At 46.7% G+C, this 27,734-nt stretch overlaps 1 protein-coding gene across 2 annotated transcripts in view; it reads right to left on the minus strand.

Annotated features, from left to right (window-relative positions):
• Positions 1-27,734, minus strand: part of COL22A1 (collagen type XXII alpha 1 chain) — a 327,564-nt gene that overhangs the window by 137,146 nt on the left and 162,684 nt on the right. For both annotated transcript variants that reach the window (XM_008001616.3, XM_073018373.1), the window contains exons 22-23: positions 25,486-25,539; positions 10,852-10,905 (exon numbers count right to left, since the gene is read on the minus strand). In XM_008001616.3, the coding sequence (XP_007999807.3) occupies positions 10,852-10,905; positions 25,486-25,539 (108 nt within the window). The remainder of the gene's footprint in view (positions 1-10,851; positions 10,906-25,485; positions 25,540-27,734) is intronic.

Below are 27,734 nucleotides of genomic sequence, written 5' to 3' on the forward strand. Positions count from 1 at the left end.
GTATTGTGTTTTGAATGACAGCCAACAGTTCCATATGAAGACAGTGTGGGCCTGCACAGGGCAGATGGAGGCTGAGCCAAGACCTCAGAGGCCACAGGCTGTCAGAGTGAGGAGGAGTGACTTTGCCGCGAAGGTCTTGGAATAACTGAAGAAGCACAAGAAGACATGAATGGTCACATGTGTGCCCAGGAAAGCAGCCTGCAGTCTGGGGAGAGCGGAGGGAGGAAGAGTGGATGTGGGGTTATAAACAGGGGCCAGCTGGACTCACACAACACCAGGGCTGGGAGGGCGAGTGGATGTGGCGTGCTGCATATAGCCAGGTTCCTGACAGTCCTCATGCAGGGACTGCTCATTTTAGAACAGCCAGTGACCCCACAGCTGACCCACCTTCAGTGGCTCTGATTTTCTAAAGGGTAGTGCTTTTCCGAGCGAGTTCACCACGCCCTCCTCCCTCAGCTCCAGCACCACAGACCACTGCTCCACACAGCTTCCAGAAGGTGCAGATGACTTTTCTAGCTCAGGTTTCTCTCTGGATACCCCCTCCCCTCCTCCCACACCTCCCTTCTGAGCCATCTCCACCTTTCTGAGATGGTCTCCAATTCCCCAGTGGAATTAAACTCTCCCTGCTCCATGCTCAAGACCAACCTAACTGTGCTGATCTGACCCACAAACCCTCGAGGGCAGGACATTCTTGTTCCCTCTGCACCTCACACAGGGATTATCCCAGGGTGTAGCATCCAGCAGGCGCTCAGTAAATGCTTGAGGAAGTCTGAATTGAGCCAGACGCTGAGACTAGCTTTACATTCAGAAAGAACAACACTATATGGCCACTAGAGGGCGAGAAATACCAAAAAATGGCAGAGGTGGCCCCAACGGTGAACTGTTCCCCTTTCTTCCTCTGGGGGCACCCGTGAGTCAAAAAAAAAAAAAAAGTCATAGACCGGGACCATTTACTGAACAGGATTTGGGGGCACCTGGATCTAGTTTTCTCGACAGCTCGCTCCGTCCTGGCAAGTCTTAGGGGTAGCATCTTCCCTCATGGGAGACATCTGTTCACAGGTGGAGCGACAGAGGGGCCAAGCAGGGTTGCAGGGTGGTGCCCTGGGCAGGTTCCAACCTGGGTCCTCCCTAATGGACAAGGGCTGCTGGAAGGCCTTAAAGAAGCCTCCCAGCCTCGCTATATTGTCGGCTGAGACTTACTACCTCCACAGGCTGCTCCAGTTTGGCCCCCCTCACCTCTCTCAGCAAAGCAAGAGCCCTGCAGTGACACAGCTCCCACACACTCCAGAGGCACAGTCCAGGCAATCTTTTGTTTTTTTTTTGGGTTTTTTTTTGTTGTTGGTTTTTTTTTTTTTTTTTTTGAGATAGGGTCTTGCTCTGTTGCCCAGGCTGGAGTACAGTGGTGCAATCATAGCTCACTGCAGCCTCCAATTCCTGGGCTCAAGTGATCCTCCTGCCTCAGCCTCCCAAGTAGCTGAGTCTACAGGCGTGTGCTACCACGCCTGTTTAATTTTATGATTTTTTTTTTGTAGAAACAGGGTCTTGCTGTATTGCACAGGCTGATCTTGAGCTCCTGGGCTCAAGCAATCCTCTGCCTCAGCCTCCCAAAGTGCTAGGCTTATGAGGGTGACAGGTGATCTAATTTTACCTTAACATGGTCTTTGAAGGCCTCACAGCACCCCAAGCCCACAGAGCATATCTGAGGGCCCTTCCCAACCATACAGGAGTCTCTTTGTTAGCAGTTTGAATGAGCAATTCAGTTCTCTTCCCTCCTTACATGTCTAAGGATGCGGATGGCCTCTGGAGTGTTCCATGCTTTTTCAAAATGGTGAGCCCAGGAAGCCGGCCCCTCACTCTGGCCCTGCTTGCCTTCCTCCTTTGCCCCTTGCAAACACCCTTGGCCTACTGCTGCTTGCTAGTTTTGGAGTCTCACAGCATGTTATAGGTGATGGCTCTTTAGTGGTCTCCTAGTGGAAATTAAACCTCCTTGTCTGACAATGAAGAAAACTGAGGCCCAGAGAGGCCCACTGAGGCCCACTTTAGGTCACACAGCCATCATCTCTGGCTGCTGAAGACACACCTGAGGGCCTGTCCCAAATGCAGGCACACAACCCTTGTTTAGGTTCAGAGGCAGCAGGTCAGTGACTTTTGAGACACCAGGTAATTCTGGTGAGCTACCAGGTTTGGGCATAACTCGTCTAGGCCAGCTCCGTATTCCACCATCACCACCACTGGCACTGCTAATGAACCTGTGAGCATAACGTCCCAGGAAGAAACACAACCCAGGAGACAGGAAAAACCAGAAAGGCAGGACAAGGGGCTCGGCCACCTCCATTCAGCGTGGGCTCCACCTGTGCTTCATACACCAGCTCATTCCAGCCCTCCACTGGCCATGGGATGCTGGGCTTTTTCATTAAATTTACAGAAGAGGAAAATGAACTGATATTAGATAAAGCTCCTATGTGGATACAGCACCCTGATCCCTTCGCTCCTCCTGAGCCCAGTACCCCAGACTTGCAAACTGTCTACACAGTCCCCACTCAAGGACACGGGTCTCACCCTGCTGTTATAGCCCCTTTCCACCCTTCAACACAATGTGATCTCCTAAAAGACTCTCTGCATGTTAAGGGAGACTAGAACTTAGGGCTTTAAATATGGGTTTGAAGATCTCAAAGTCTATCTTCCTGGCAAGACCACAGCACCTGGTTCCATGCTATGCACACAGTAGAGGTTGAGTCACTGCCTGCTTGTTTGATGCTGTACAGTTAGGAATGAGAGCGAAAGCCTACCCAGTCATTTAACCTAGCAACTGCGGTAGCCATTTACAGAGAGAGAGAAGCTGGAAGCAGCTGGAAGCAACAGTCTGAAAGTCTGGAAACCTCTTCCAGGGGGGATCACAAAAAGGGTGAGGTGATTTGCTTCCAGCCTCTTTTCCAATTTATAGGAGACCTGCTCACAAGTCCAAGTGGGAAACGCTGGGTGCGGTGGCAGGAGGGAACAGCCCTCGAGCTGCAGCTGCAGCCAGCCTGCCCCGGACTCTGGTCTCTTGCTCGTGCTCTGCCTTCAGATGGCCACAGAAAGGCACCCAGTGGGGGCAGAAACTCTAAACAGAGTAGCCGCCTCGCCTTGGGGGTTACATTCAGCCCTATCCTGATTACCACAGGTCCTGCTGCTGGGACTTCAGCTCTGGCATAACTCACTTTGTTTCTGACACAGCCTCAAGCCAGCCATGGGGAGGGCTGGCGAGGGAGGGGCGGGTGGGCAAGAGCATCCTGGGAGGACCTGGACATGAGGGCCTTTCAGCCCACGGCTGGGATAGCTATTTCTACTTTGGCACTCCCCCAAAACGAAGGGAGAAAAGTTAATTTCCTAAAGCACTGACTAGATGCCTCGCATCCTACAAGGACTTTGTCCGTATTACCACAAGGCCCCTGGACAGTATTTGTCTCCCTGCCCATGTGCAGGTCCCTGTACTCAGGATCTGGGAAGATTCACACCTTGGATGGAAGAGGGTATCAACAGGTGACAGGGTGTGGGTGATGTCTTTAAAGGGAGAGGGGCAGTGGGCAGGCACAGCTTTGAACCTTAAAGCCAAGGACCTGCATTATCCTGGAACTCCTGGAAGAAGTTATCCCTGGAGACCCAGTATGGCGGTGGGCAGGGCTCCTTCCCCCAGCCAGCGCCTACTATGTACCACCGTGTTCTCTCTGGGGTCTTAAGACAACTCAGCCCTCCACTCCAGAAAATTACAACCTAGTAAGACACATAAAACACAGGCCTCTGGTGTCCCAGGAAAAGCATCAGAGGGCTCGGGATCGAAGGCACGGTTATATTTTGAGCAGCTGTGTGACTTACGGCAAGGGATTTGGTTTCTAAAAATATATAGTAGGTACAAAAATACTTTCTTTGCAGAATTGTTTTGTATAAAAACCATGGCTTCCGGCATATAGCGGAATTCATGAGATACCTATTGAACAGAATGAAAACAGAGAGACAAAAGAGGTGCTTGAAGGCCACGGAGCTCAGAGGAAGGCATGGTGGAGAAATCAGGAGCATCTCAAAAAGTGGGGTGAGCTTGGTGTGGAAGGGCTAAGTAGGGCCTGAACAGAGGGGAGCGGAATAGGAGAGGAAGGAAGCCACAGGAGGATGGAGCAGCTGAGCCATGGCTAGATGGGAGGGGGAGGGGAGGAAGAAACCACACCTGGGGCAAGAAAGACAAGGCTTTGTCTTCCAGGGAGCACAAAAATAATAGAGGTGGCGTCAAAGAGTGACACAAAAAGACTTAGGCTTAGAAAGATACACTTCTAGGCTGGGCGTGGCTCACACCTAAAATCCCAGCACTTTGGGAGGCCGAGGAGGGCAGATCACCTGAGGTTGGGAGTTCGAGACCAGCCTGGCCAACATGGAGAAACCCCATCTCTACTAAAAATATGAAATGAGCTGGGCGTGGTGGAGCATGTCTGTAATCCCAGCTACTCGGGAGGCTGAGGCAGGAGAATCGCTTGAACCTGGGAGGTGGAGGTTGTGGTGATCCAAGATCACACCATTGCACTGCAGCCTGGGCAACAAGAGCAAAACTCCATCTCAAAAAAACATAAAAAATAAGGACACATTTCCAGTGTCCTTAGCAGTCAATGGTAGGAGGAAATCTTGCAAAATGAGAGACCACGAGACAGTGAAACATGAGAGCAGGCAGAAGGCAGCCAGTGCCGGCACTGGAGGAAGGTGATGTGGGGAGGGATGCGGACACACCGGGGCAGATCTGAGCCCGACCTCAGTGGTGACGTAGTGACCAGCTGGATTGGGACTGGGACACAACCTAAGATACTCAAAAGGGGAAGGCCTTTAAATGGAATGATTCTGCAGGGGGATGGGCAGGTGTGTGGGGCTGCCGTGGGGGATGATGGATTCAGTTTTCATCTATGTGGTGTGTTTAGTTAAAAAGTCTGCAAGGCCTGAGAGAGAGAGATAGAGAGAGATTGAGAGAGAGAGCGATTTCCAGGGGTAACTGTGAATGTAAACAGAGTACTAGTCTACCCGTGTTTCTGTTGGCTGAGGGATCTCAAAAAGCTCTTGCATTTTCCAGATAAGAGAACACTCTGTAACAGAGGCTCAACATCATCTCAGCTTTCTTGGATGACATAATGGCACTTCAGCATCTTGCATGGCCTTGGGGGACCTTACCGTGAGGCTCGATAACTACTGCTGAGTTTAGACCAATCTTCTTTGGCCTTCTGATTAAGCAGTACCCTCATTTTATGTCCTTTTTTCTCCTGGAAATCAAGTTGAACAACACCTCAAACAGAACAGCCATTTGAATTACCTCCCTGGTAAGTTTCCCAATGAAACCAGAAGACTAATTGCAAAATCACAGGAGAGCAGCACTGAATTCATTCTCTCTCTTTTTCTGCATATACTTGAATGGCATTTGGGTTTTCTAGGGCTAGAAAGCCCCTTTCCTTTCCTCTCCTCCACTTCCTCCCACCAAACAAACTTCTGGAAAGCCAAAGATTCTACACATTATTGTCCTTCTATAGATGAGGATATCAGAGTTTCCAGTCTTTCAAGAAAGAATGGGACTACAGGAAGGCCGAGAATAAAACGCAAGAAGTGACGCTGTCAGGAACACTCGCAGATGCTGCAGGCAAGTCACTCTTCCCCTGTGGGCCGGGGAACAGATAGGTAGAAATTTACGTAAGAAAAATCTAGGACTTTGGTTGAGGATGGCCTGGGTCAAATCCCACGTGACCTCATACTACGTCAATGGACTTGGACAATGGACTTCACCTCTCAGAGCCTTCCTTCCAGCTGCCATAGAATGGCTGGAGGTCCCTTCCTCAAATCACTATGTGTGGATTAACGAAGTGTGAACTAGCCCAGAACACGGAGGACTTCACAAATGTTACTTTTCTTTCTTCTCATTTAATTGTTAACAAAATAAACAACCAAATCATCTAATTATCAATGAGTAACAAATGAGTCAATAGACATAAATGTTAACAAAATATGACTGTTTTCATTATTAGTAATGAAAACAAGTAATTAACCACTTATTAATTAACCAATCAGTCCAATTATTAATGAAACAACACTTGATCCCTCTAATACTACAGTGACTAATATGATTAGTAGTTACAACGATGATGCATGAATGACCAATTAACCTAATTATCATTAATAAATAATAATGATTCCTAATAACCACCTAGTTCCAATTGGATTTATAAAGTTAGATGGAATTTGAAGATGCATGAAAATTACTTGCATAAATTAGCATGACAATCAAATTTCTTCGTGACTTGGACATGTTTATTTTGGGGGGAAGCTATCCTCCTCTGAGATGGTAGATCCCTGTGGCACTAACCCGATGACCTCCCACTTCAAGGGGTTTCTGCACAGAGGCCCAGGCCCACAGCCCACCCAGCCTCTTCTCAGGTCAAGGCCTCCCCTGCCTGCGTTTCCACCAATTGAAGGAACTTCATCCTGAGCACAGCACGAAGCCGCACTGCCTGTGCATAAACACTTGGCCAGCCCAGACACCAGATTTCCAATTTTCCTAAAAGGCTGCCAGGATACAGGAGTCACCACATAGGACATCATGGATATGTAGATTTATTGTAAAATTTTCTAGCAGGTGGAATATTTCATTTTGAAAGAAAGGCATGAAAAGCATCTTATAGGATCCCAGCCACCCTGGGGCTTTGCACGCTCCGAGATGGCAGTGCTGGCTCTTCCCATAATGCCAAGCTAATTAAACTCTCTGAGCTTGGTTTCTCTAGATTTGAAATGAGGGTAAGCAAATTTTGCTCACAGGCAGTTATAAAGAATAGACACGATTATGTATGAAAGCTAAAGAGAATGCTTGGCAGCAGCAGAAAGCAAACACACGTTTCCCTTTACTTCTCCCCGCTGCTCTTTCAGGGACAGGCTGCCATGGGATCAACCTCAGTTTTCCAGGTCAGTGTCAAGATCCTGCTCTGGGCCTCCACAGAGCCCTGACTTCCTCTCCAAAGTTCAGCTCAGTGGATTCTCCTTCCAGATGAATCCTGTGCTTTTGTTTGATGATGCTTTGACATCTTGAGTCTTTGTGGATGCAGGGAGGGCCTTCCCCTTCCAGGATTAGCTAATTCCTAGAGATCGGAAAGGACTTACTTGAGAGTAGGACTCTGATATGCAAACTATCCCATCCCTAGTCCACATTCTTCAATCAGGCTCCTATGGTCTGGGACAGGACACTAACACTCTGCCCTAAATCATCCCTGGACCAGGTACTAGACCATGAGAAACCACTCGTACAGCTTGGAGCCTGCAGAAATTATTCAAACTGTCCAATCCTAAGCCTGCTCAGCAACTGACCCTACCTCACCCTTGCCCAGTAGAGGCTCCTGCCCAAGTTTGCCTTTCACTTGTTCTGCCTCCAAACTGCCTCTGTTGCTCCCTGACAGCCCTGCAGGAAACGGACGCTCCCGTCCATTGAAACCGTGAGGAGCAAACCATCTCCAACAACAGTCATCTCCTGATCTGTGGGCCTCGCCTTGCCTGAATAAATACAAGATTTAGGATTCAGATGAAAACACCATCTCTATCTGTGTCTCTTTCTGGCCCATTAATGTATGAATCCTCATGGCATAGACTGCAGTTACTTAGATTTTACATCCCCAGAGCTGAATTTGGTACCCAGTGTGAACTTAATAAAAACCTATTGAATGAATAAATCCATGAACGAACAAGCAAATGCATGATGGTAAGCAGGAAAAAACAGAGGCAAGGCCCAGGCAAGGTAGACACATGGATATGTCAGGAAGAGTGAATCACAGGAAATGACTGAGATGCATTGAAACCTGGGCTCTTGCTATGGAGAAACAGGAACGCTTTTACACTGTTAGTGGGAGTGTAAATTAGTTCAACCATTGTGGAAGACAGTGTGGCGATTCCTCGAGGATCTAGAACCAGAAATGCCATTTGACCCAGCAATCCCATTACTGGGTGTATACCCAAAGGATTACAAATCATTCTACAAAGACACATGCACACGTATGTTTATTGCATCAATGTTCACAATAGCCAAGACTTGGAACCAACCCAAATGCCCATCAATGGCAGACTGGATAAAGAAAATGTGGCACATATACATCATGGAATACTATGCAGCCATAAAAAAGATGAGTTCATGTCCTTTGTGGGGACATGGATGAATCTGGAAACCATCATTCTCAGCAAACTAGCACAGGAACAGAAAACCAAACACCACATGTTCTCACTCATAAGTGGGAGCTGAACGATGAGAGCATGTGGACACAGGGAGGGGAATATCACACACCGGGGCCTGTCAGTGGGTAGGGGGAAAGGGGAGGGAGAGCATTAGGTATTTGTCCTAATGTGGGACTTAAAACCTAGATGACGGATTGATAGGTACAACAAATCAACATGGCACATGCATGCCTATGTAACAAACCTGCACGTTCTGCACATGTATCCCAGAACTTAAAGTAAAATAAAATGAAACTTTTAAAAAAAGAAACCTGGCCCCTTAGCATAAGAGTGGCTGACCTGAGCACAGCTTTGATTCCATCAGGCAGTGGCCCCATCCAGGCCACCAGGTGGTGCATACTGCAAATGCTATATTGCCTGGTTCTTAACCACTGAGATCCCTGAACACATTAGGGTGCACAATTACAGGGTGCAACTCCCTGCCATGAAAAGCCTGGTAATGTTTATATCTATAGCACACAGCTCAATGTCTGGTATTCAGTAAAGATTTACTGAATGAAAATGACTTCAAAGTTAAAAATGAAAGAATGAAATCTCTCTTCCCAGATAACAAACAAAGAATTGTAAGGGGAAAAATTATAGCTTAAAATAATTTGATAGAGCTGCATTGATGGTGATTTTAAAATATACAAGGTTGACTCACTATGAAGCAAGGTAATAAAACATAAGGCAAAACCCACTCTGTTTTTCATTATTAATAGCAAAATGCCACAGTGAATGTGAAATCTTTAGAACACGGTGAATTAGGATGGATCATATATTCCTATTCCCTGCTGCATCCTGACCCGAATGAAGGGTGCAGAAATGAAGTCTCAGATTGCATCCAAGGTGCCATCTTTCACTAGAATGCTTTCATGTCAGCCAGCAGGAAAAACTGGCTTCTGAAGTGCAGTGAGCAGTGTTTTCCGGATGACTACCTCCCTGCCAACGCAGACGGACAGTGTGACCACCACCTCAGGGGGTCTGGTGTCAGGGCTGGGGGGCTGTCCAGTCCCAGGTGGTGCTGAAGCCAGCTGCTTTACCACAGCGCTGGGAGGACAAAGCAGAAGAGTCCAGCAGTGACTCGTGCTTACCTGCTTGGTGCCAAAGAGGCCAGGAGAACAGGGACAGCCATGTCTGTCTACCCCTTGTGCACTATGCCTCAAGACTTCGTTATCACCTCTCACAGTCACTGCTCTTTCTCAACCTTCAGATGTGCCCTCCTTTTTTGTGGTGAGAGCTGAGCTTGGGTCTCTGCCATTCCCTCTATGCCTTCTGCTTGCTGGTCCTGCTTCAGCATGAACTTACTGATGCCAGGGGAGGCCCAGATTGGGGGACAGGAGTGAAGATTCGGTGGGTGGGGGGAGTCAAAGAAAGGATGAAGGGAATTCTTTACACTGCAAAGGCCAGGCATAGAGCTTCAGGGGCTTGCCCTGTTTTGTCCACACTGTGGTACCCTGTGGGGGATGCATGGTGATACTGCATTTGCAAATAAGGAAGACTAAGAGAGTTGGGCCTCGGTCATGTAGGGAGGAAGGGATTTGGATTTGAAGCCAGGTGTCTACCTAGCAGAGGGTGGCCCTGAGTGAAGCCCTCTGCACCTGGTGCCTCACCCCTCATCTATGACATGGGGACAAGGACCCTGAGGGTACCTGTCTAGATGGGTGGTTGTCAGGATCCACAAGGCCAGCACTAGGATGGCACAGCTGGACCTGTGGGAGCAGGGCCAAATATGGCCCGTGGGAGTTGGGCCAAGTATGAGGACAGAGGAAGCCACACCAGAACTGAGTCCTAAGAGACCGAGAGAAGCTGGAGGAAGGAAGAGGAAGCAGAGAATCCACGGAGCTAGGACAGCACCTGCCTAGGAACAGAGGCCTCTGTGACTGGGGCCCTGACCCCATCATTTTACAGATGGGGAAACTGAGGCCTGAGCAGGGGAAGGACTTGGCCAATGTCCCAGTGTTTTGGAGGACAGACTGAGACCCAAACCAGGCCTCTTAGCTCCTATGACAGTGGCCGCCCTTTTGGTTTTCTGGCGTCTGGCTGAAGGGGGCTATAAGCTCCCGTTACAACTCTCACTGGGTTCATCTTCCTATCCCTGCTGCTCCGTGCCCTGTGCTCCGGCGGCACCACATGCTGCCCGATTCCTGCCCAGTGCTGTGCTGTGGTATACCAGCTCCCTGCAGAGCTGTGACCCAGGGAAGGTCCTCCCTTCACTCACCCCTGCCTGGCTGGCAGTGCCTTGTCTGCCAAGGGGAGACAAGCCTCCTCGTGGCTGATTTCCCCACCACCTCATCCTGGGGTTCCCCCTTCGCCTCCCAGCACTTCCCTTTCTCCTAGAACTGCTCATCACTTTTGTCACCCCTGTCTGCCTCCTCCAGATGGCAATTCCTTCAGGATAGCCAACAATGGTCATTCAGCTCCCACGCAGGACAGCGGAGGAGGAGGAAGGCAGGACACATGACCCACTGGCCGTTCTTTTTAATAGTTTGATGAGGTGGCCAGCAGGATTCTGGCTGCCCACCTGAGTGCTGCTGCCTGGTCATTTATTTAATAAGATAAAAGCGGCATTGCTATGGAAGAGAATTAAAAGGTAGTTACCTGCGGCCCCAGCAATCCAGGGATTCCAGGTGGTCCCACGTCACCTTTCTTCCCCTGAGTGTAAAAGAAGAAGCTAAAATTAACAAACAGGCGATCGTCAACCAGAGCTCGTTTAATAATGAGTCTCGATGGACATTTGGGTCTTTATTACTCTCAACCTCCCGGATTAACATTTGTCCCTCAGGAGCGCCCCACAGAGGAGCAATGTGGAATTGGAAAATGGACTCAGGCTTTTTCTGAGGTCAGGAGCAAGGCTTTGGGTTCCAGCTCTGTACTTAAATGTATTTGGTAACACACGGCCCCGTATTCAAAACGTACTGAAAGATATACTCGAGAAAAGCCTCCTTTCAATCCCAGTCTCAGCCACTCAGTTCCTTTCTTGGAAACAACTAATCTTACCAGATGTCGGTTAATTCTCCCAGAGAGATTTTATGCATCCATAAGCCTTACACACACACACACACACACACACACACACACACACAAACACACATATTCCCCCGTCCCCCTTTTCTCCACAGACTTCAGCATGCCATTCAATCTGTTAAACTTTGCTTCCTTGTTTCCATTTAATGTATGTAAGCCACATCCCATGTCACATGGAGAGTTGCTGGTATCCTTTATACAGGTGCATGGTTTTCCCCGTGCAAATGAGGCATGATTCACTGAAACAACCCTCTCCTCCTGGCCAGGGAGGTTACCGCGGGCATTTCTGCTCTTCTGCTGTGGGAATCCACACTTCAGTGCATATATGTTCAGTATCCAGTAAGGTGTTGTGGGGCCCTTAAGTAGGGGTGTGGGCCATCTCCTTAAATAGGGGTAAGGTGTGTGTTGGTTAGTTTACACAATGTGCTAATGGCATATATTGTATAACAGAGGTTATCTGAAGGACAGAATACAGCCCTTTTTGGCATTGTCCTGGTGGTTTTTTGGATTAAATAAAAGCATTGCAATCGGAAATTGAAAGTAAAATAAAACCTTGATAAGATCTACATTTTTTTGTGTGCCTATTTCATGGCAAACTCTCTTTCTAGTTCTTCCCACATGGTCCTTTCTTACTCTGCAAGAAGATCCTGGAATGCCCATGTTTTCATCCCACTGATGAGTGTGCAAATCGAGGCTCAAGCTCATGTCTCTGTTGTTGCACAGCTAGTAAGGGGCAGAGTTCAGATCACACCCGGTTCTATGCAGACTTGAAGCCTGTGCTAATATTGCTGGCTTCTCAGGGCTCTGAAGAATTAAAAGGGATGCTTTCTACAAAATGACTCTTAGTATATCTGTGAGGCTGTAAAACTTGATATCATCCTCTCCTCTCATTCAGCAACTCTGGCCTTCTTCTCTCTGCCTCTTAGTGACTCTTGCTTGTCTCTACTGTCCCAGAACCCCCAACTCAAGCACACTAATAAGGCCTTTTTTTTTTTTTTTTTCTGAGACAGAGTCTCACTCCGTTGAACAGGCTGGAGTGCAGCAGCACAATCTCGGCTCACTGCAACCCCCACCTCCCAGGTTCAAGTGATTCTCCTGCTTCAGCCTCCTGAGTAGCTGAGATTACAGGCACATGCCACCATGCCTAGCTAATTTTTTGTATTTTTAGTAGAGACGGGGTTTCACCATGTTGGTCAGGCTGGTCTCGAACTCCTGACCTTGTAATCTGCCTACCTCGGCCTCCCAAAGTGCTGGGATTACAGGCGTGAGCCACCGTGCCCAGTCAGGCCTTTTTCTTACCTTAGACTGTGCCCAGACTATCCCACTATTTCCCCACTGGTTCGCATCTTTCTCATTTCTTCCCTGTCTCCACCCCTTCTTTTCTCCTTTCCTTTCTTTTCTCTTTTCCTTTCTTCCTTCCCTCCTTTTTTCCTTCCTCTCATATTTAATGAGCAACTAGTGTGTGTTGAACCTAGGAAACAGGCTGTGATCCCTCTACCCACACCCTCCCAAAAGCAGCCCTTCCCCAGGCGCAATGGGCTACAGTGTTGCCATACTCTCCTGCCTCCACTTCCGAACACCACCATCAAACCAAGGTCTGTATTCTACACATAATCCTTGAGGAGGTTGATGCCACTTTATTAAGGGAACAAAGGCACTAGGGTTGCACATGAGGGAAGTTTGGTGGAGCTCAGAGGCAAATGTTCTTTACGGAGCTTCAAGCCCTAAAATCTCAGGAGTCTCACACATTAGACTTAGCCCATTGTGGTTGAAAGTGGAAGATAAAGTTCTGCCTCTTTCTCCTGCTTAGTTGTCCACACACTCAATCCTCCTAAATGCCAAGCCCCGGGGACACCGGCAGGATTAAGGTATGGCCTCTGCCCATAAGGGGCTCGTAGTTTGCTAAGAAGGCAGACACAAGCCCATGTAACGACCACTCAGCCTGTGCTGGGCATGCAGCAGCATCAGGAGCTCCTGGTTCTGCCTAAATGGCTTAAGCAGATGTCCCAGGGAGGTGGTGCTGATGTAATGTTGGAAGGAGAAAGAAGAGCTTCCCAGTGGGACAAAAATTGACTGCAGGGAACAGAATAGGAAAGTGTACAGAGGCAGCTGAGAGCCAGACATTGGCAAAGACTGTGTGTCACCCAGGATGGGAGGCTGTAGGATGCAGTCAGCAAGCAGTCGTGAAGGTCTTGAATGGCCTGGACCAAGCACAGCCCCGCAAGGGGTCAGGGGTTTCAAGTGACCACGCAACCTGGTCCAATCTATGCTGGCCCTGGGAGCAACGGGGAGGATGAATTAAGGCTGATCTCTCACTGCCCAGCATAACCCATAACGTCGCCTTGGGCCAGCCCACCATTCTCTCTCCCCAGAACCACTGTAATAGCCTCCTAAACAGTGCCTCCCTTCACACATTTGGCCATTGCACTTTTCCCCTCAAAGCAGCCAGGATGATATCATTAAAACATAAATCATGTCATGTCTCCTCCACTCAAAACACTGCAATGCCTCTCAGCTCACTTAGAGCAGAACTTTAATGACCTCCAGCCTGCCCTCCACGAACTCATTTCCTCCAACCCTCTTCTCATTTTCATGTACTTTTTTCCCACCTCCAGCCACACTGGCCTCCCACCTCCACCTTGAATCTGCCAAATGAATTCCAAACTGAATGTCTGTCCACTGGCGTTTCCTTCTGCCTGGGTTTGTTCCCCAGGTATCCACACAGATCAATTCTTCAATTCAATTTGCTTTCTGCTCGAATGCTCCTTTAACTGAATGTCCTCTTTGGCCAGCCTCACCAGAATAGCACTCCTACTGTCTCATTGTGTCCTCTCACCCTGCTGTAATTTTCTTAGTGTGGATCCTCACCAGATGTACCATTGGCATTTGTGCTTATTTACTGTGTGTCTACCCCTGCTGGGACACAAGCCACCTGAAAGTGGAGTCAGGCTCTGTTTTTGTTTGATGCTATACACTGTGGCTCTGGACAGTGCCTGCCACATGGTGGACACTCAATAGACATTTGTGGGCTGAATAAATTGCCCCTTTGAGAACTATGCAGTCCCAAGCTATGACGGTGGCACTGGGGAGAGCAGTGAAAAGTAAGAGAAAAGTGATATCAGGGAGGAAGGGAAGATACTACTTGGAGATTTATCGACTAGCAGAGAGAGTGAGTGAGCCTGGTGTAGAAGCCCCTGGATCCACACCTTTGAGCTACGGAATGCATCGGGCTGGAGGGTGCGATGATGTCTGGGTCACAATGAGTTTCTTGATACTTGCCAGGTAGAATTCAAGATGTGGTCACAGATACCTTCAGAAGACAGCCAAGCCTTGGAGGCACTGGGTTTCTCCATCCATCTGATCCTGCTCTGATTAATGCAGACATTGGGAAGCTGATCATAAGACAGCTAAGAGTTGTCAGTTCCCCTTCCTCAGGGAAAGGAAACCAGACACCTTCCATTTTCTATCTAGACAGACACCCCCTCCAATTGCTTCCAGGTGACTCTATAGAGAGTCACTGGTTATTTACAATATGAATAAACCATTTTCCCTCAAGGTCAGTGGGAGGAACCGGTGAATAATCATCGGAAGTTAGAATCCAAGCCAGCAACGTAACTGTGTTGAGAGGAAAGACTGAAAGGAGAGATTGGAATATCTAATGGTTAGTAGGAAAGGATGAGAGAGAAAGGATGCAGGGCCATGACTGAGCAGAATGACTCATTAAGATGCCGATGTGGTCGGGGGATGAAGCATCAGTTCCCTCTCTGGGGTGACACGATCACCATTTGGGGATGCAGCAAGGTCTCAGCAGCTCTTTGCTTCCTCAGCTGACCCCAGGATCTTATGTAACAACGTTACTCATGCTCAGGAAGGTGAACACCTAAGTTAACAACAGGATTTGTAAAAGGCATGAATGCAGGAGGTGTTCCTGTGCCAGGAAAGTTGAATCAATTGATCTGGAAGAGCAGGCATATGGGCAAGTAGGAGGCATGTGGTGGACAAGAGAGAAATGCAAAGAAACACATCTATGGAAGCAAACATCATAAGCATTAGGTTTTCAGCAAGGAGAAAAAAACCAAAAAGGTGGCAAGAGGCCAGAGAAAGAAAAGCGTCAGAGCAGGTCTTTCATGGGTCATCCATGAAGGGGCATTACCCAGAGAAGCCTCAGGGTAACATCTCTCTGGCCTCTGTACCTTCCACTCCCCCAGCGTCATGGGCCATTCCAGTGTCTCTCAAAGCTGGCCTTCCTTCTGTAGCCACAGCCACAGGAACCCACCCTGTTCCCAGGCCCAGTCTCTTCCTTCAGGCCCTCCTGGGCCAACCTGTGCAGGCAGGTTATCCTTCCCAAAGGGTGAAAGAAGCTCTGTCCAAGTCACTTCTCTTAAGTAGTTAGAGGAGCTTCATTATCCCAAAGACATATCTGAGCTGTTTGATTTGGAGATTCCAAGCCCTGGGGTTCTAACCTACCTTTTCAATTTGGTGTCCAGGGTTCACACCACTGTCTCCCAAGCAAGAGCCCAAATGGACTGCTTAACTCAGCCCCAAACACCTGCTTAGGACTTCCGATGCCTGAGCCGTTGCCATGCTGCTCCCTCTGTCTGTAATCCTCCCTTCACAGCTCAGCCCACCAAAATCACATCCCAGTTCAGTGCCACCTCTTCCATGAAGCTTCAGCAGTAATAAACAACAGTTCAAACGATGAGAAATAAATACTTGAGACATGGATTCCCCAAAGCTACCCAAGAGCTAACAAGTTAGAATTGCCAGGGGTGAGATACAAAGCTCCAGGTGAGTAGAATCAAAGGAATTCTCTGTGTTCTTTCTCTCAACCCCTTTCCTCTATGATATTGTAAGGAAAAGAAGTCTAAATCTAAGGTACTCTCAACCCCTTTCCTCTATGATATTGTAAGGAAAAGAAGTCTAAATCTAAGGTACATTGGAAGGATAAGCCATTTAACCTGCTGAGTCTTTGTTTTCCCACATGGAAGATTATAATCATGATAATTATTTCAAAAGATAATAGGAGAAGAAATGATTTAATATTTGAGGAAGTTATTTATAAAACACAATAAAGCATCCCTCAACTGTAACAGACAGTGATGAGAATGAGGCGGAAGATGATAATGACTATGAGGAAGAAATAGTGAGAGTCATATTCTGGCTCCTTTGTGTTCTTGTAGTGGGTGATAGACTGTGCGCCAAATAGATCTGGTTTCAAAATCTCAACCTCCTAGCAGTGCCACAGAGTTTAAATTTGATGATGCCCACAAAGTACTTAGTAATAGTGGTTATGGTGAGGACAGTGGTAGCGGTTGGTGATTTTGATGATAATGATGGTGGTGGTGGTGGTGATGGGGTCTTGTGGTGGCATTGATGGTGAGGGCATTAATGGTGATGGTGGTGATGGTGGAGTTGATGGTGATGGTGGTAGTGATGGTGATGGCTGAGTTGATGGTGATGGTGATGATAGTAGTGATGGTGATGGTGATGGTAGAGTTGATGATGATGGTGGTGATGGTGATGATAGTCATGATGGTGATGGTGGTAGTGACTGTGGTGGTGGAGTTGATGGTGATGGTAGAGTTGATGATGATGGTAGTAGTGATCGTGATGGTGATGGTGGAGTTGATGGTGATGGTAGTGATGGTGATGGTAGAGTTGATGGTGATGGTGATGATGGTGGTGATGGTGATGATAGTAGTGATGGTGATGGTAATGGTGGAGATGATGATAGTGGTGATGGTGGAGTTGATGATGGTGATGGTGGTAGTGATCATGATGGTAATGGTGGAGTTGATGGTGATGGTGATGGTAGAGTTGATGGTAGTAGTGATTGTGATGGTGAAGTTGATGGTGATGGTGGTAGTGATCATGATGGTGATGGTGGAGTTGATGGTGATGGTAGAGTTGATGGTGATTATGATGGTGATGGTGATGATAGTGGTGATGGTGATGGTGGAGTTGATGATGGTGATGATAGTAGTGATGGTGATGGTGGTAGTGATTGTGATGATGGTGGAGTTGATGGTGATGATGGTAGTGATTGTGATGATGATGGTAGAGTTGATAGTGATGGTGATGGTAGAGTTAATGATGATGGTAGTAGTGATTATGATGGTGATGGTGGAGTTGATGGTGATAGTGGAAATGGTGGTGGTGATAGTGGTGATGGTGATGGTAGAGTTGATGGTGATGGTGGTAGTGATCATGATGGTGGAGTCGATGATGGTAGTAGTGATTATGATGGTGGAGTAGATGATGATGGTGGTAGTGATCATGATGGTGATGGTGGAGTTGATGGTGATGGTGGTAATGGTGGTGGTGATCATGGTGATGGTGATGGTGATGCTGCTAACATTATTGGTGGTGGTGGTGATAGTAGCAACTCTAATAAAGGTAGATGTAGCAGCGGCTATGTAACCTCTGCAGTTTTGTCCCACAACTGGTTGCAGAGATTTGAAAAATGCTAGAAAAAATAAATATTGTGGAAATAAAGAGCTGTTTTACTAACAATAGGACTGTTTCTTGTCATTTTTCTTTTTTTCTCTTTTAAATTGCTACCCAGCACAATATCTGGATTAAGTGTTTATAATTTATCAAGAGGGCGGATTTTTCAAGCCATTCTGAATGCCAAGATGCTGAGCGGAACTGGTATTTCCAAGGTTTCCTGTCTGCCCACGGAGAGGAGGGAAGCCTAGAAATTCGGAACAGCAATCTCTCCCAGCCAGGATGAGTTAACACAGTCATCTGAGGGGCCATTAACAGATAAAAGGATTGCTTGTGCAACTGATTCTAATATGTGCCGTATGGTCTTCTGCTCAGTTCCTGTTCTCCAGGCCTCCAAATGTCAAACATGATTATTTTCTACTGGTTAGAGCTGAAATCAGGTGTGCAGGGAAAACCTAGGGTGTCCTGGCTTCATGCCATGAAATGAATCAAACAGTAGCCTAGGATCCAAACAACACTGTTACCATCTGGTAAAGCAGGAAAAGGCATGAAAAAGATTTTAGAATGAAAAAGGAAAACAAATTCAACCTAGGCTGCCACTGTAGAAAAAGACTGGCCATGTTTCCTTCCTCAAATCTACTAGAAATCAGAGGTGGTGGGCCAGATAAACTTCGACAATAATGAGACCCTTGGTTCCAAGGGAAAGCCAGGGATTAAGCTGATGCGTGCCCAGTGCATCCTATTGGACAGGCATGGTCAGGTATTGAGCGCCCTAGATCTATTCAAAGCATGCACAGCAAGGACAGTTAACTTCCATATTAGAATTCTGATATGCACATGGATACACACACACACAAAACACACACACACACACTCATACTCACAATATTGAAGCAAAGAGGGTGGAGAATTTGGAGCCAGGCAGATCTCATGCCCCAGGTATCAGTACCCCCATTACCTACAGCCTGGGTGACACTCAGTAATTTGATGTATACCTTTAAGTCTTAGACCCCTAATTAGTGGAATGGGATTAAAACCACCATATCTCATAGAATCCAGGTGGGAATTAAATAAGAATCATGGGTGCAAACAGTTCCCAAGGGAAGTGCCTGCTATGCAGGGACTATTCAATCAATGTTATTTCCTTTCTCCCTTCTCTTAGCTATACACCTTTAAAGAGAGATTCCATTTTTAACATGTGTTCTTAAAGTAAATGACACACAGTCAAGAACACCGTGGGATGGGTAGGGAGTACTGCCATCTTTGTAAGAGGGGACATCTTGTTGGATAGGATCACCTCTCCAGTCCTCATCTATTGATGAGAGGGAAGAGAAACCAGAAGATATTGAGAAAATGAGAAGAGGAACCAAAAAGGTTGTCACCCGCTGTGGGAAGAGCAATGACAAAGATCTAAGTGACCTTGAGAAGGTCATTCACGTTTCTGGACGTATTTCTCACTGTGAGTCTCAAAGATCCCTGCTGCCACAATGCTTCTATAGACATTCCAAATTTTACATTTTGTTGAAATGTGTCACAATATACAATTTTTTTTTAGCAATTTTTCTTTTTTTTTTTTTTAATCTTCCAGAGAAGATGAAGGATGATGTCTAGGTGATTTCAGCCGAGACTCAGTGCCACAGAGCAAGGCAAGGTGTAAGAAGGGACCACGTTCTCTTCTCCAAAATGAGGCATCCCCTGTAGAAGGTGAGAACACAGGTGACCAGGCACCCAGTTCTGAATCTTGTCCTCTTCTAGTCATTCACTTATGTTCCCTAACTGTAGGAGATTATATTAATGCCATTATCTATTATACATATTGTATATGCATATTCCTATTGTATTTTTATAACTATGTATGTGTCTATAAAATATGTATGTTTTACAGGTGTGAGCGACTCTTCTCATTACTGTGGTTACAAAAATAAATAAGAAAAAGTCCTTCCTCTCACAGTCTTACATTCTATTAAAGAAAAGGAAAACAAATTCTCAAATAAAAATACCAGATAAATCTGCAGAAAATTAAAATGGGATGGTGTGAGAATAACAGTGACAGCCATTTTGAGGTGGATGATTCGGGCATGACAATTTTTTTATTGGAAAAGTGAGCCTCCTGGAAGCTCTGAAAGGTTCCACTGCTGCAGTGGCCTTAAGCCAGGCTGGTTCTTCTGCTGAAACATTCCAGATTCAGATGTAACTGCAGCATCTCTCATTTCAGCTAGGTGACAGCGCTCCCTGATCAACCTCCTTAATGCCGAGCTCAGACAACAGGCAGGAAATTAAAGCCTTGGAAAGAGAAATGCAGTCCTTCTCTATCTCTCTGCCTGGTGACTGCTACCGCCCTCCAGCAGGCGGGCGGGCGGGCGGGTGGGCGGGCGTCTCCTGCAGCTCCGGGGATGGCATGGAGCGTGCCTCGCTCTCAATTCTCCCTTTCACCATGTCAATGTGGAAAAATACCAGCTTTGTCCAAAATGATTGCATTTACTTTGCCAGGGATTATCCTGTGTGCCTGTTGCTAATCTCTAAAATAAAGGGCCTGGGTTCTTTTGCCCCCCACCCCATGTTTAGTGTCTGTCTCTCCATGCCCAAGTTCCTGCCTGCTGTCAGCCGTCAGCCTCGTCTCTTCCCCTTGCACAGCCTCAGCATGTGCAGTGATGCCCAGGAGCTCTTTTGAGTGATGTTTCAATTGAAGTTGATGAGGAGGAAATGACAGGTCATGGCAAGGGAAGGAGAGAGATAATTTTTTGAATAACTCATTTTGTCTCGCATTTTCCTGACTCAGCCAGAGACTGACTGAACAGGAAGCTGCTTCCAAGCCCACAACATTACAATTTGCTTCTACTCCCTTTTTCTCCATAGATGCAGGCACTGAGCTAGCAATATCCACAGGACAGAACACAACCTGAATCAGGGAATTACCCATGATGACTGAAAGGCCATGGGCCCCCAAAAACCCACTTGCTCATCGTCCATGATTCACTAGAGGAAGCAGGACAAGCGGGGAGCTGTCCTCTGTGTTGCTCTGCACCCTGTGCTAATGCTGCCGCCATCCCACCTTGTCACTCTTGGTTCACTCTCCTCTGCTAGACGCTGGGCCTTTCAGAGCCTGACTTCTGCCCTTTCCTCATCATGGCCTCCACCTGGCATCCGACCTGAATGAGGATGGGTGCTCAGAAGCCCTGTGCTCTGCCCAGCCCCTGCCCTTTCTCAGTGGATCACCGTGGGAGCCTCCTAACTGGCCTCCTTCCTGCAGTCTGTTTTCAACACAGCAAGACACGTGAATGTGTTTAGGGCACAACCCGGGCCCTGCCACTGCGACCCTCGAAACCCCAGAATGAGCAACCACAACCAGAAATGTATGAGATAGGCCCATCTTGAACATGAAATTATTTGATGTAGCTTCCAGAAGCAGTGTTCATAGATTTAAGTAAAATAATGGTATTATGGTTTTGTGTCTCTTAAGATTCCTTGTCTTTTGGAGACAACATACTGAAATATTTAGAAACAACATGATGTGATGATTTTAGGACTTGCTTTCAGTGAATTCAGTGGTGGGTAGAAGTGAGTGTTGGTTTATATAAAATAAGTTTTTCAATCACTTATAAGTGTTGAGTGGGTTTGGGGTATATGAAGTTTCATTTTACTGTCCTTTCTACTTTTGCGGATGATCAATCATCATAAAACATTTCATCATAAAACATTTTTTCATCTTAAATTTGTTTTTCACCATAAAACATTTTTTGAAAACATGTAAAAGCTCCATTGGTTACTCGAGGTAAAAGCCAAAGTCCTTATGATGGTCCACGAGGCCTGAAATGAACCTCTTCTCCTGCCAGGCCCCTTGCTGGGTCCAGCCACATGGACCTCTGGGCTCTAACACTCTGCGCCTGTGCCTGCCCCAGGACCTTCTGCCTGTCAGGCTCTTCCCCAGCTATCATTTTGACCAACATCCTCACCTCCAGAGGGCCTGTTCAAGGAAAATTGTCTTCATTGGGCCTTCCTACATCACCTGCTTACATGCTATTACGTCTCTTTCCCCCTGCCTGCCAGAATATAAACACTATGCGGGCAGGAGCTTCCTTCTTGTTCCTGAACTACTTACTTGCCTACAACACTGCCTGGTACCCAGTAGATACAGAAGAAGAAATATTTGTTGAATGGATGAATCTGTGGAAGGAAAGGTGAGAACAAAAGGGGCAGGAAGGAATAAAAGCAAGTAAAAGAAAAACAGCAAAAAAGTTGGAAAAGGGAACACAAGAGGAAGAAAAGAGGAACTGGTTGAGAGTCCCCAGTATGATGCCAGCAGAGCCTGAACTAGAAGCCATGTCTGCAGTCATTTTAATTATACCAATGAGTTTCCAAACTGAAGAGGAAGAAGTCCAGGACAAAGCTGATGGGTGTAAGCAAGTATGCAGAGGCAGGATGCCTTCTCAAGGGGGCACTTTCCATACCCAAAACACTGATTTCAATGCTCCCATTGACTCCCATGGAAAACTCACTCACTCCTGCAAGGCCACCTCAAACATCACCTTTTCCCTTGGATGTGCCAGTTTCCAGCCCCCGTGCTCCTCTCAGCAGACTCCCTCAAGCTCAGATCCCCTCTATCCTCTGAACATCTGTAGTCTTCCTCAGTCTCCATTGAGGTCACCTATTTACCTGCACTGAGCTCCTTAGCCGACCTGTGAGCTCCTGGTAGCCGAGACCCTAATGTTTTCAGAAAATCCCAAAGCATTTAGCAGAGTGTCTGTGCATCACAAGAACTCAACATGAGCTTTTGGACAGACTGACACATGGAAAGAAAGAAGGGAGAAAATGAGAAGTCGGGCTTTGGGGACACACAACCCCCAGTGCGAATCCCTGAGGGGCCACTGATGGCTGTGCTGTATCAGAGCCTGTCCTTCGTCTGCAGAAATGGGGGTAGCAGGGCTGTTATGGGAGCTGCCATGTAATTGGAGCTCAATAAACACCATATCCTACCTTTGCCCATCATCACTGTACCCCAAACCCTCACCCTGCTTGCTTCTCTGGATCTCCTTGTTTTATTCCTCAAATCTCCAGACCCCGGTGTATTGCCCAATTTCCAAGGCCTGTGGATTGTGTTAAGCTCAGACCAGTCCAAGCACCATTGCATGGATGGCTGGTATTGCTCAGAAGGGTAAAAAGTATTTCTGAAGATGACAATAGTCACCCTGGGAAGCACACCCAGCAGGTTTAAAGAAGTTGTATCTAAGAAGGTGATATGGTTTGGCTGTGACCCCACCCAAATCTCCTCTTGACTTGTAGCTCCTATAATTCCCATGTGTTGTGGGAGGGACCTGGTGGGAGATAACTGAATCACGGGGGCAGTTTCCCTCATACTGTTCTTGTGGCAGTGAATAAGTCTCACAAGATTTGATGGTTTTACAAGGGAAACCCCTTTCACTTGGTTCTCATTCTCTCCTTGCTGCCACATAAAGCATGTCTTTCACCTTCTGCCATGATTGTGAGGCCTCCCCAGACACGTGAAACTGTGAGTCCATTAAACCTCTTTTCCTTTATAAATTACACAGTCTTGGGTATGTCTATCAGCAGTACGAAAATTGACTAATACAGAAGGTATGAGCCTGATAAGTGAGCTCTGGGCAAGATGTTCCCTCCCCACCTTAATAAGAGTAAATTAGATAAAGATGTAGATTTTAAAAACCTTCACAGTCATCTTTATATAAACAGTTCCACCCATCATCTAATTCTACTTTGGAAAAGTAACAATTGCCCAAGTTCAATGCAAAATGAAAAAAGCTTCATGTAAACATTAATTACATAAATGCACAAAGATTGTTGTTTTCTCTTAAGACTGTGCAGGAGCATGTTGAGAGAATGACAGCCATGTCAACTGTTACATCATGCTGCCCAACCAGGGCCAAGTTCCTTCCTGAGCACTTTTTCTCCTAACAACACAGCTGGTGACGCCTTCCCCACTGTAGCAAGAAGTAAACCGGCCTGGAGAGACCAGGTGACTTGCAAGGGTCACACAGCTGCTGAGAAGTGGAGCAGTGCTCCAATCCCAGGTGCATCTTGTTCTGAAGTCCAGGATCCTTCCACTCTATGGAGGAGGGAGACACCTGGCTTTGACCCACCTGCCTGCCTCACTTGACTGACAGGGAAACTGGGGGTGCTGAATGGGAAGTGGGGGTGAGTGAATCTCTGATACGGTTTGACTGTGTCCCCACCCAAATCTCATCTTGAATTGTAACTCCCACAGTTCCCACATACTGTGGGAGGAACCCGGTAGGAAGTGATTGAATTATGGGGGAATGTCTATTCCCATGCTGTTCTCGTGATAGTAAATGAGCCTCAGAAGAGCCGCTGGTTTTAAAAACAGGAGTTTCCCGACACAAGCTCTCTCTTTGCCTGCTGTCATCCATGTAAGACGTAACTTGCTCCTCCTTGCCTTCTGCCATGATTGTGGGGCCTCCCCAGCCATGTGGAACTGTAAGTCCATTAAACCTCTTTCTCTGGTAAATTGCCCAGTCTTGGGCATGTGTTTATCAGCAGCGTAAGAACAGACTAATACAATCTCTCTCACCCAGTGCACCTTCATGATGCCTTTCTGCATCTCATCTAGCCTTAAAATAAATTATTTGTAGAATCTTGAGAATTCAAAAGGGTTATAGGAGACACAGTTCTTTGAAAACCAAAGACTGAAGTTAACTAGTGGGTAAGTACAGGTTGGAGTCAGCGCTGAATTAGAAGAGCAAGCCATCCCCTTTCAGAACTGAGGATGTGAAGTGTGATAGGGAGGCAACCCCCTTAGATAAAGTCAATCCACAGCAAAATATATGGCACCATCCACGTCACTGAGCTACAGATTGTCCAGGCTAAGAGAGGCCATATGTGGGATGAGGGCTGCCTCTCCCAGATGCCAGGACTCCATTCCCACCCACCCATCAGTGGTGTAAACCTCCAGAGGCAGGAAGCTCACTGGTCCCTGGAGCTACCTGTCCCATCTGTGGATGCCTTTGGCCCTCAGATTTTTAACCATGTGAACTAGTAAAAAGTGGTACAAGCTTAAGGGTTACAGTTCAAAAAATGTGAGCTGACTTCCTGCCCTGTGCCAGGCACCTTGGTGGGAACTGGGGACACAGAGTTGAGTCTGGCTTTCAGTCCAGTTTGCTGTGGGAGCATCGGAGGGGATGGGGGTACAACCCAAGCATGTTTCTGCAGCCCTCCTCAGAATGTACAGCATTGTTTCAAGAGCTGAACTTACTGGTGAATTATACCCTTACAGTGTACACAATCTAGATGGGAAACCAGGTGCTTAATTAAATTAATTAAATGCCATGATATATCATATTCAATAGTATGGATATATTAGATGCACAGCTATGTCATTTCACCCCTATTTTTTCTCACTTTTCTCAAGACTTAGCTCAAATATCATCTCCTTCAAGAAGCCCCCCAGGCTGGGTCAGTTGCCTCTTCTCTGTGTACCCTTAGCACTGGGCTTCCCCGCTCTGGGGCTGGGATCACCCAGTGGATTCATGTCTCTCTCTATGACTCGTGGCAGACAACAGACTGATTTTCATGTACCAGAGGCCCAACTCAAGGCAGAACACATAGTAGAACCTCAACCATGTTTGATGAACTGAATCCAACCCTTCATTCTACTTCCAATATTCATTTCAAGCCCCTGAAACTGACAGTCTATCTTCCCTGCATGGCATTATAAAATAGGGACCAGTGTGGGTGAGCTGAGGAATCACAAAGAAAAGAGAGTTTACTTACTCGGAGACCTTGCAAACCAGGAGGTCCATCCCTGCCTTCTGGGCCTATTGGACCCTTTAGGAGAGACACAAAGGAAAAAAAGAGAGAAACATAATGGTAAATGAAGGGCTTAAATTCTAAAGCTTAGGCTTCAGAATCTCACCCTCATTGAATAGTGTAATACCATCCCATTCCAATGGGGAAATTGGGAGGTCCCATTGTCTCAAACCAATAACACTTTAAAACATGTACATCTATCTGATCTGATTAAGTATGTTGAACAGTTAGGATGTAAGAAACATAGTTCATACTTTATACTGAGTACTGTAAGCATCCAATAGCTTGCTTTAGTGGTTTGCACAAAGCACACAGAAACAAATTGGAACCTAAGTGTCTTTGATTCTAAGCCCAGTGCCCTTTCCCTGTAGCCTGCTGGCTCAGAAAGAACTGGCATAGACTATCTGACCCTCAGGTAACGGTGATATGCAAAACATGACCGTCCGGACAAATGAATGAAATTGCTAGGAAAGATCAATTTCAATTAACCAAGGAACGTTGGTGTAGGTAGGGGTCATACTGACCTCATTCACATCCTGCCCCCTCCTCCTGCCTCGATTCTGCCGCATGAGCTCAGGCAAGTCACTTGGTGCCATTAAACCTCAGTTATCTCACCTCTGAAGTGGGGATGATACAACCAACTACTGAGCAGTTATGAATGGATTCTAAAGTTGGGGCACAGCCCCCAGGTCCCCTGACAGAACCCTGATTTTTTCCATAGAATGAGGCATACCATGTGAGTGGGAAACTAAAACCCTAAGCTTAAGCTGTGACTCTATCACCACTTCCAGGTGAATTTGGCCAGAAACGCCCTCTCTGCACTTCAGTTTCCCCACCTTCAATAAATATTATTTTCCTGATGATCATACTAATAGCTACTGCTGCTAAATTTTGCGTAACTATACGTGACCAAGCTGCATTTAGGTCAAAGGTCTTTTCTCTTAATAACGCCATGTAAATGAATAAATCAATGGACAAACTGCAGTAATTAAAGGTGTGGATCTCTCTTCCTAACAAGGAGTCTGTTGAGCTCAGGACACACACAAAGAAAAGGCCCTAAAGGCACGTGTCTTTTAAGTGTCAAGAAATGCCTGGCATTGATCTACATGGCTGGCCCTTTAGTGGCTCCACCAGACATTGGTAAAACTATCAGAGCCTCTTTCATCTTGGGGAAAGGATGAAAGATGCCAGCATTTGGATGCAGAATGCTGAACACTGTTTCCATTTCGAGAATGGGATATATTTTCCTCTCTCTGGGATTGCTGAACACAAACTCAAAATTTTCCATTCTCGACAGAAGTCACTGAAGCCAGCTTCTCAATTCAATTCAATCCAATGAATATTTAGAAAGTAACTGCTCTGCAGAAGGCCCCGAGCTAGGTGCTGCCAGGGATTCAAAAGCAGATAGAAGTGACAATTGATATCAGCATTGGGCTCAGTCAGGCTCCATGGCTCTCTGCTTCAGAGACCAGCTCATTTAACCTCATAGTATGTTTACATAAGATGCCGCTGCGGCAGATTTCCAAGTTAGGGGTGAATCGAATGAGGATCAGAGATTAAGCAATGTCACCAAAGCCACAAAATTACTTGGTGGACCATGAAATCAGGTGCTCTAGTTCCTAATCCCAAGTGCCTTCCACGGCTCTATTTCTGTAAGCTCATACTACAGTCAGGTTCACTTTCGTGGCCCTCTTGAACACCTGTTGCAGGGCTAGCTCTACAAGCATGTGTTAAGTTCCCACCATGTGATAAACCCTGTGAACTGAGAGATGGGAGAGATATTGGTCCTCGCCTAAAGAATCTTATAGTCTTGGGCCTCTCATTACTGTTCTTCTCTTAATAAGGCCTTTAGTTAGGCTGTTTGCTTTTTGAACACTCCCAAGGGAGTCTTATCAATAACATCATGTATTGTACTAAATCCCATTCTGTCTAGGCTAGAGGACATCTTCAGAACCATGGGCAACCCTGTTGGACAACAAGCTAAGATATTCTGAATTTTGAAAGTAGGTAGGTTCAAGACCCTCCCCATGTCCTGTATAACGGACCCTAGAAATGGTACAAGCAGGGGATTCCCATTCATCATCTAGAATTTGCAAATATTTATTTGCAGTTATTTCTTTTTTCACATAGCTGCTTCTTCAGACTCTGAAGTTGCCTCATCCCTATATCTTCAGCCTCAGTATTTTGCTTGATATAAGGTAGGTGGTAACAAA

The sequence above is a fragment of the Chlorocebus sabaeus genome, chromosome 8 (assembly GCF_047675955.1).
Source record: "Chlorocebus sabaeus isolate Y175 chromosome 8, mChlSab1.0.hap1, whole genome shotgun sequence".
NCBI lineage: Eukaryota > Metazoa > Chordata > Mammalia > Primates > Cercopithecidae > Chlorocebus > Chlorocebus sabaeus.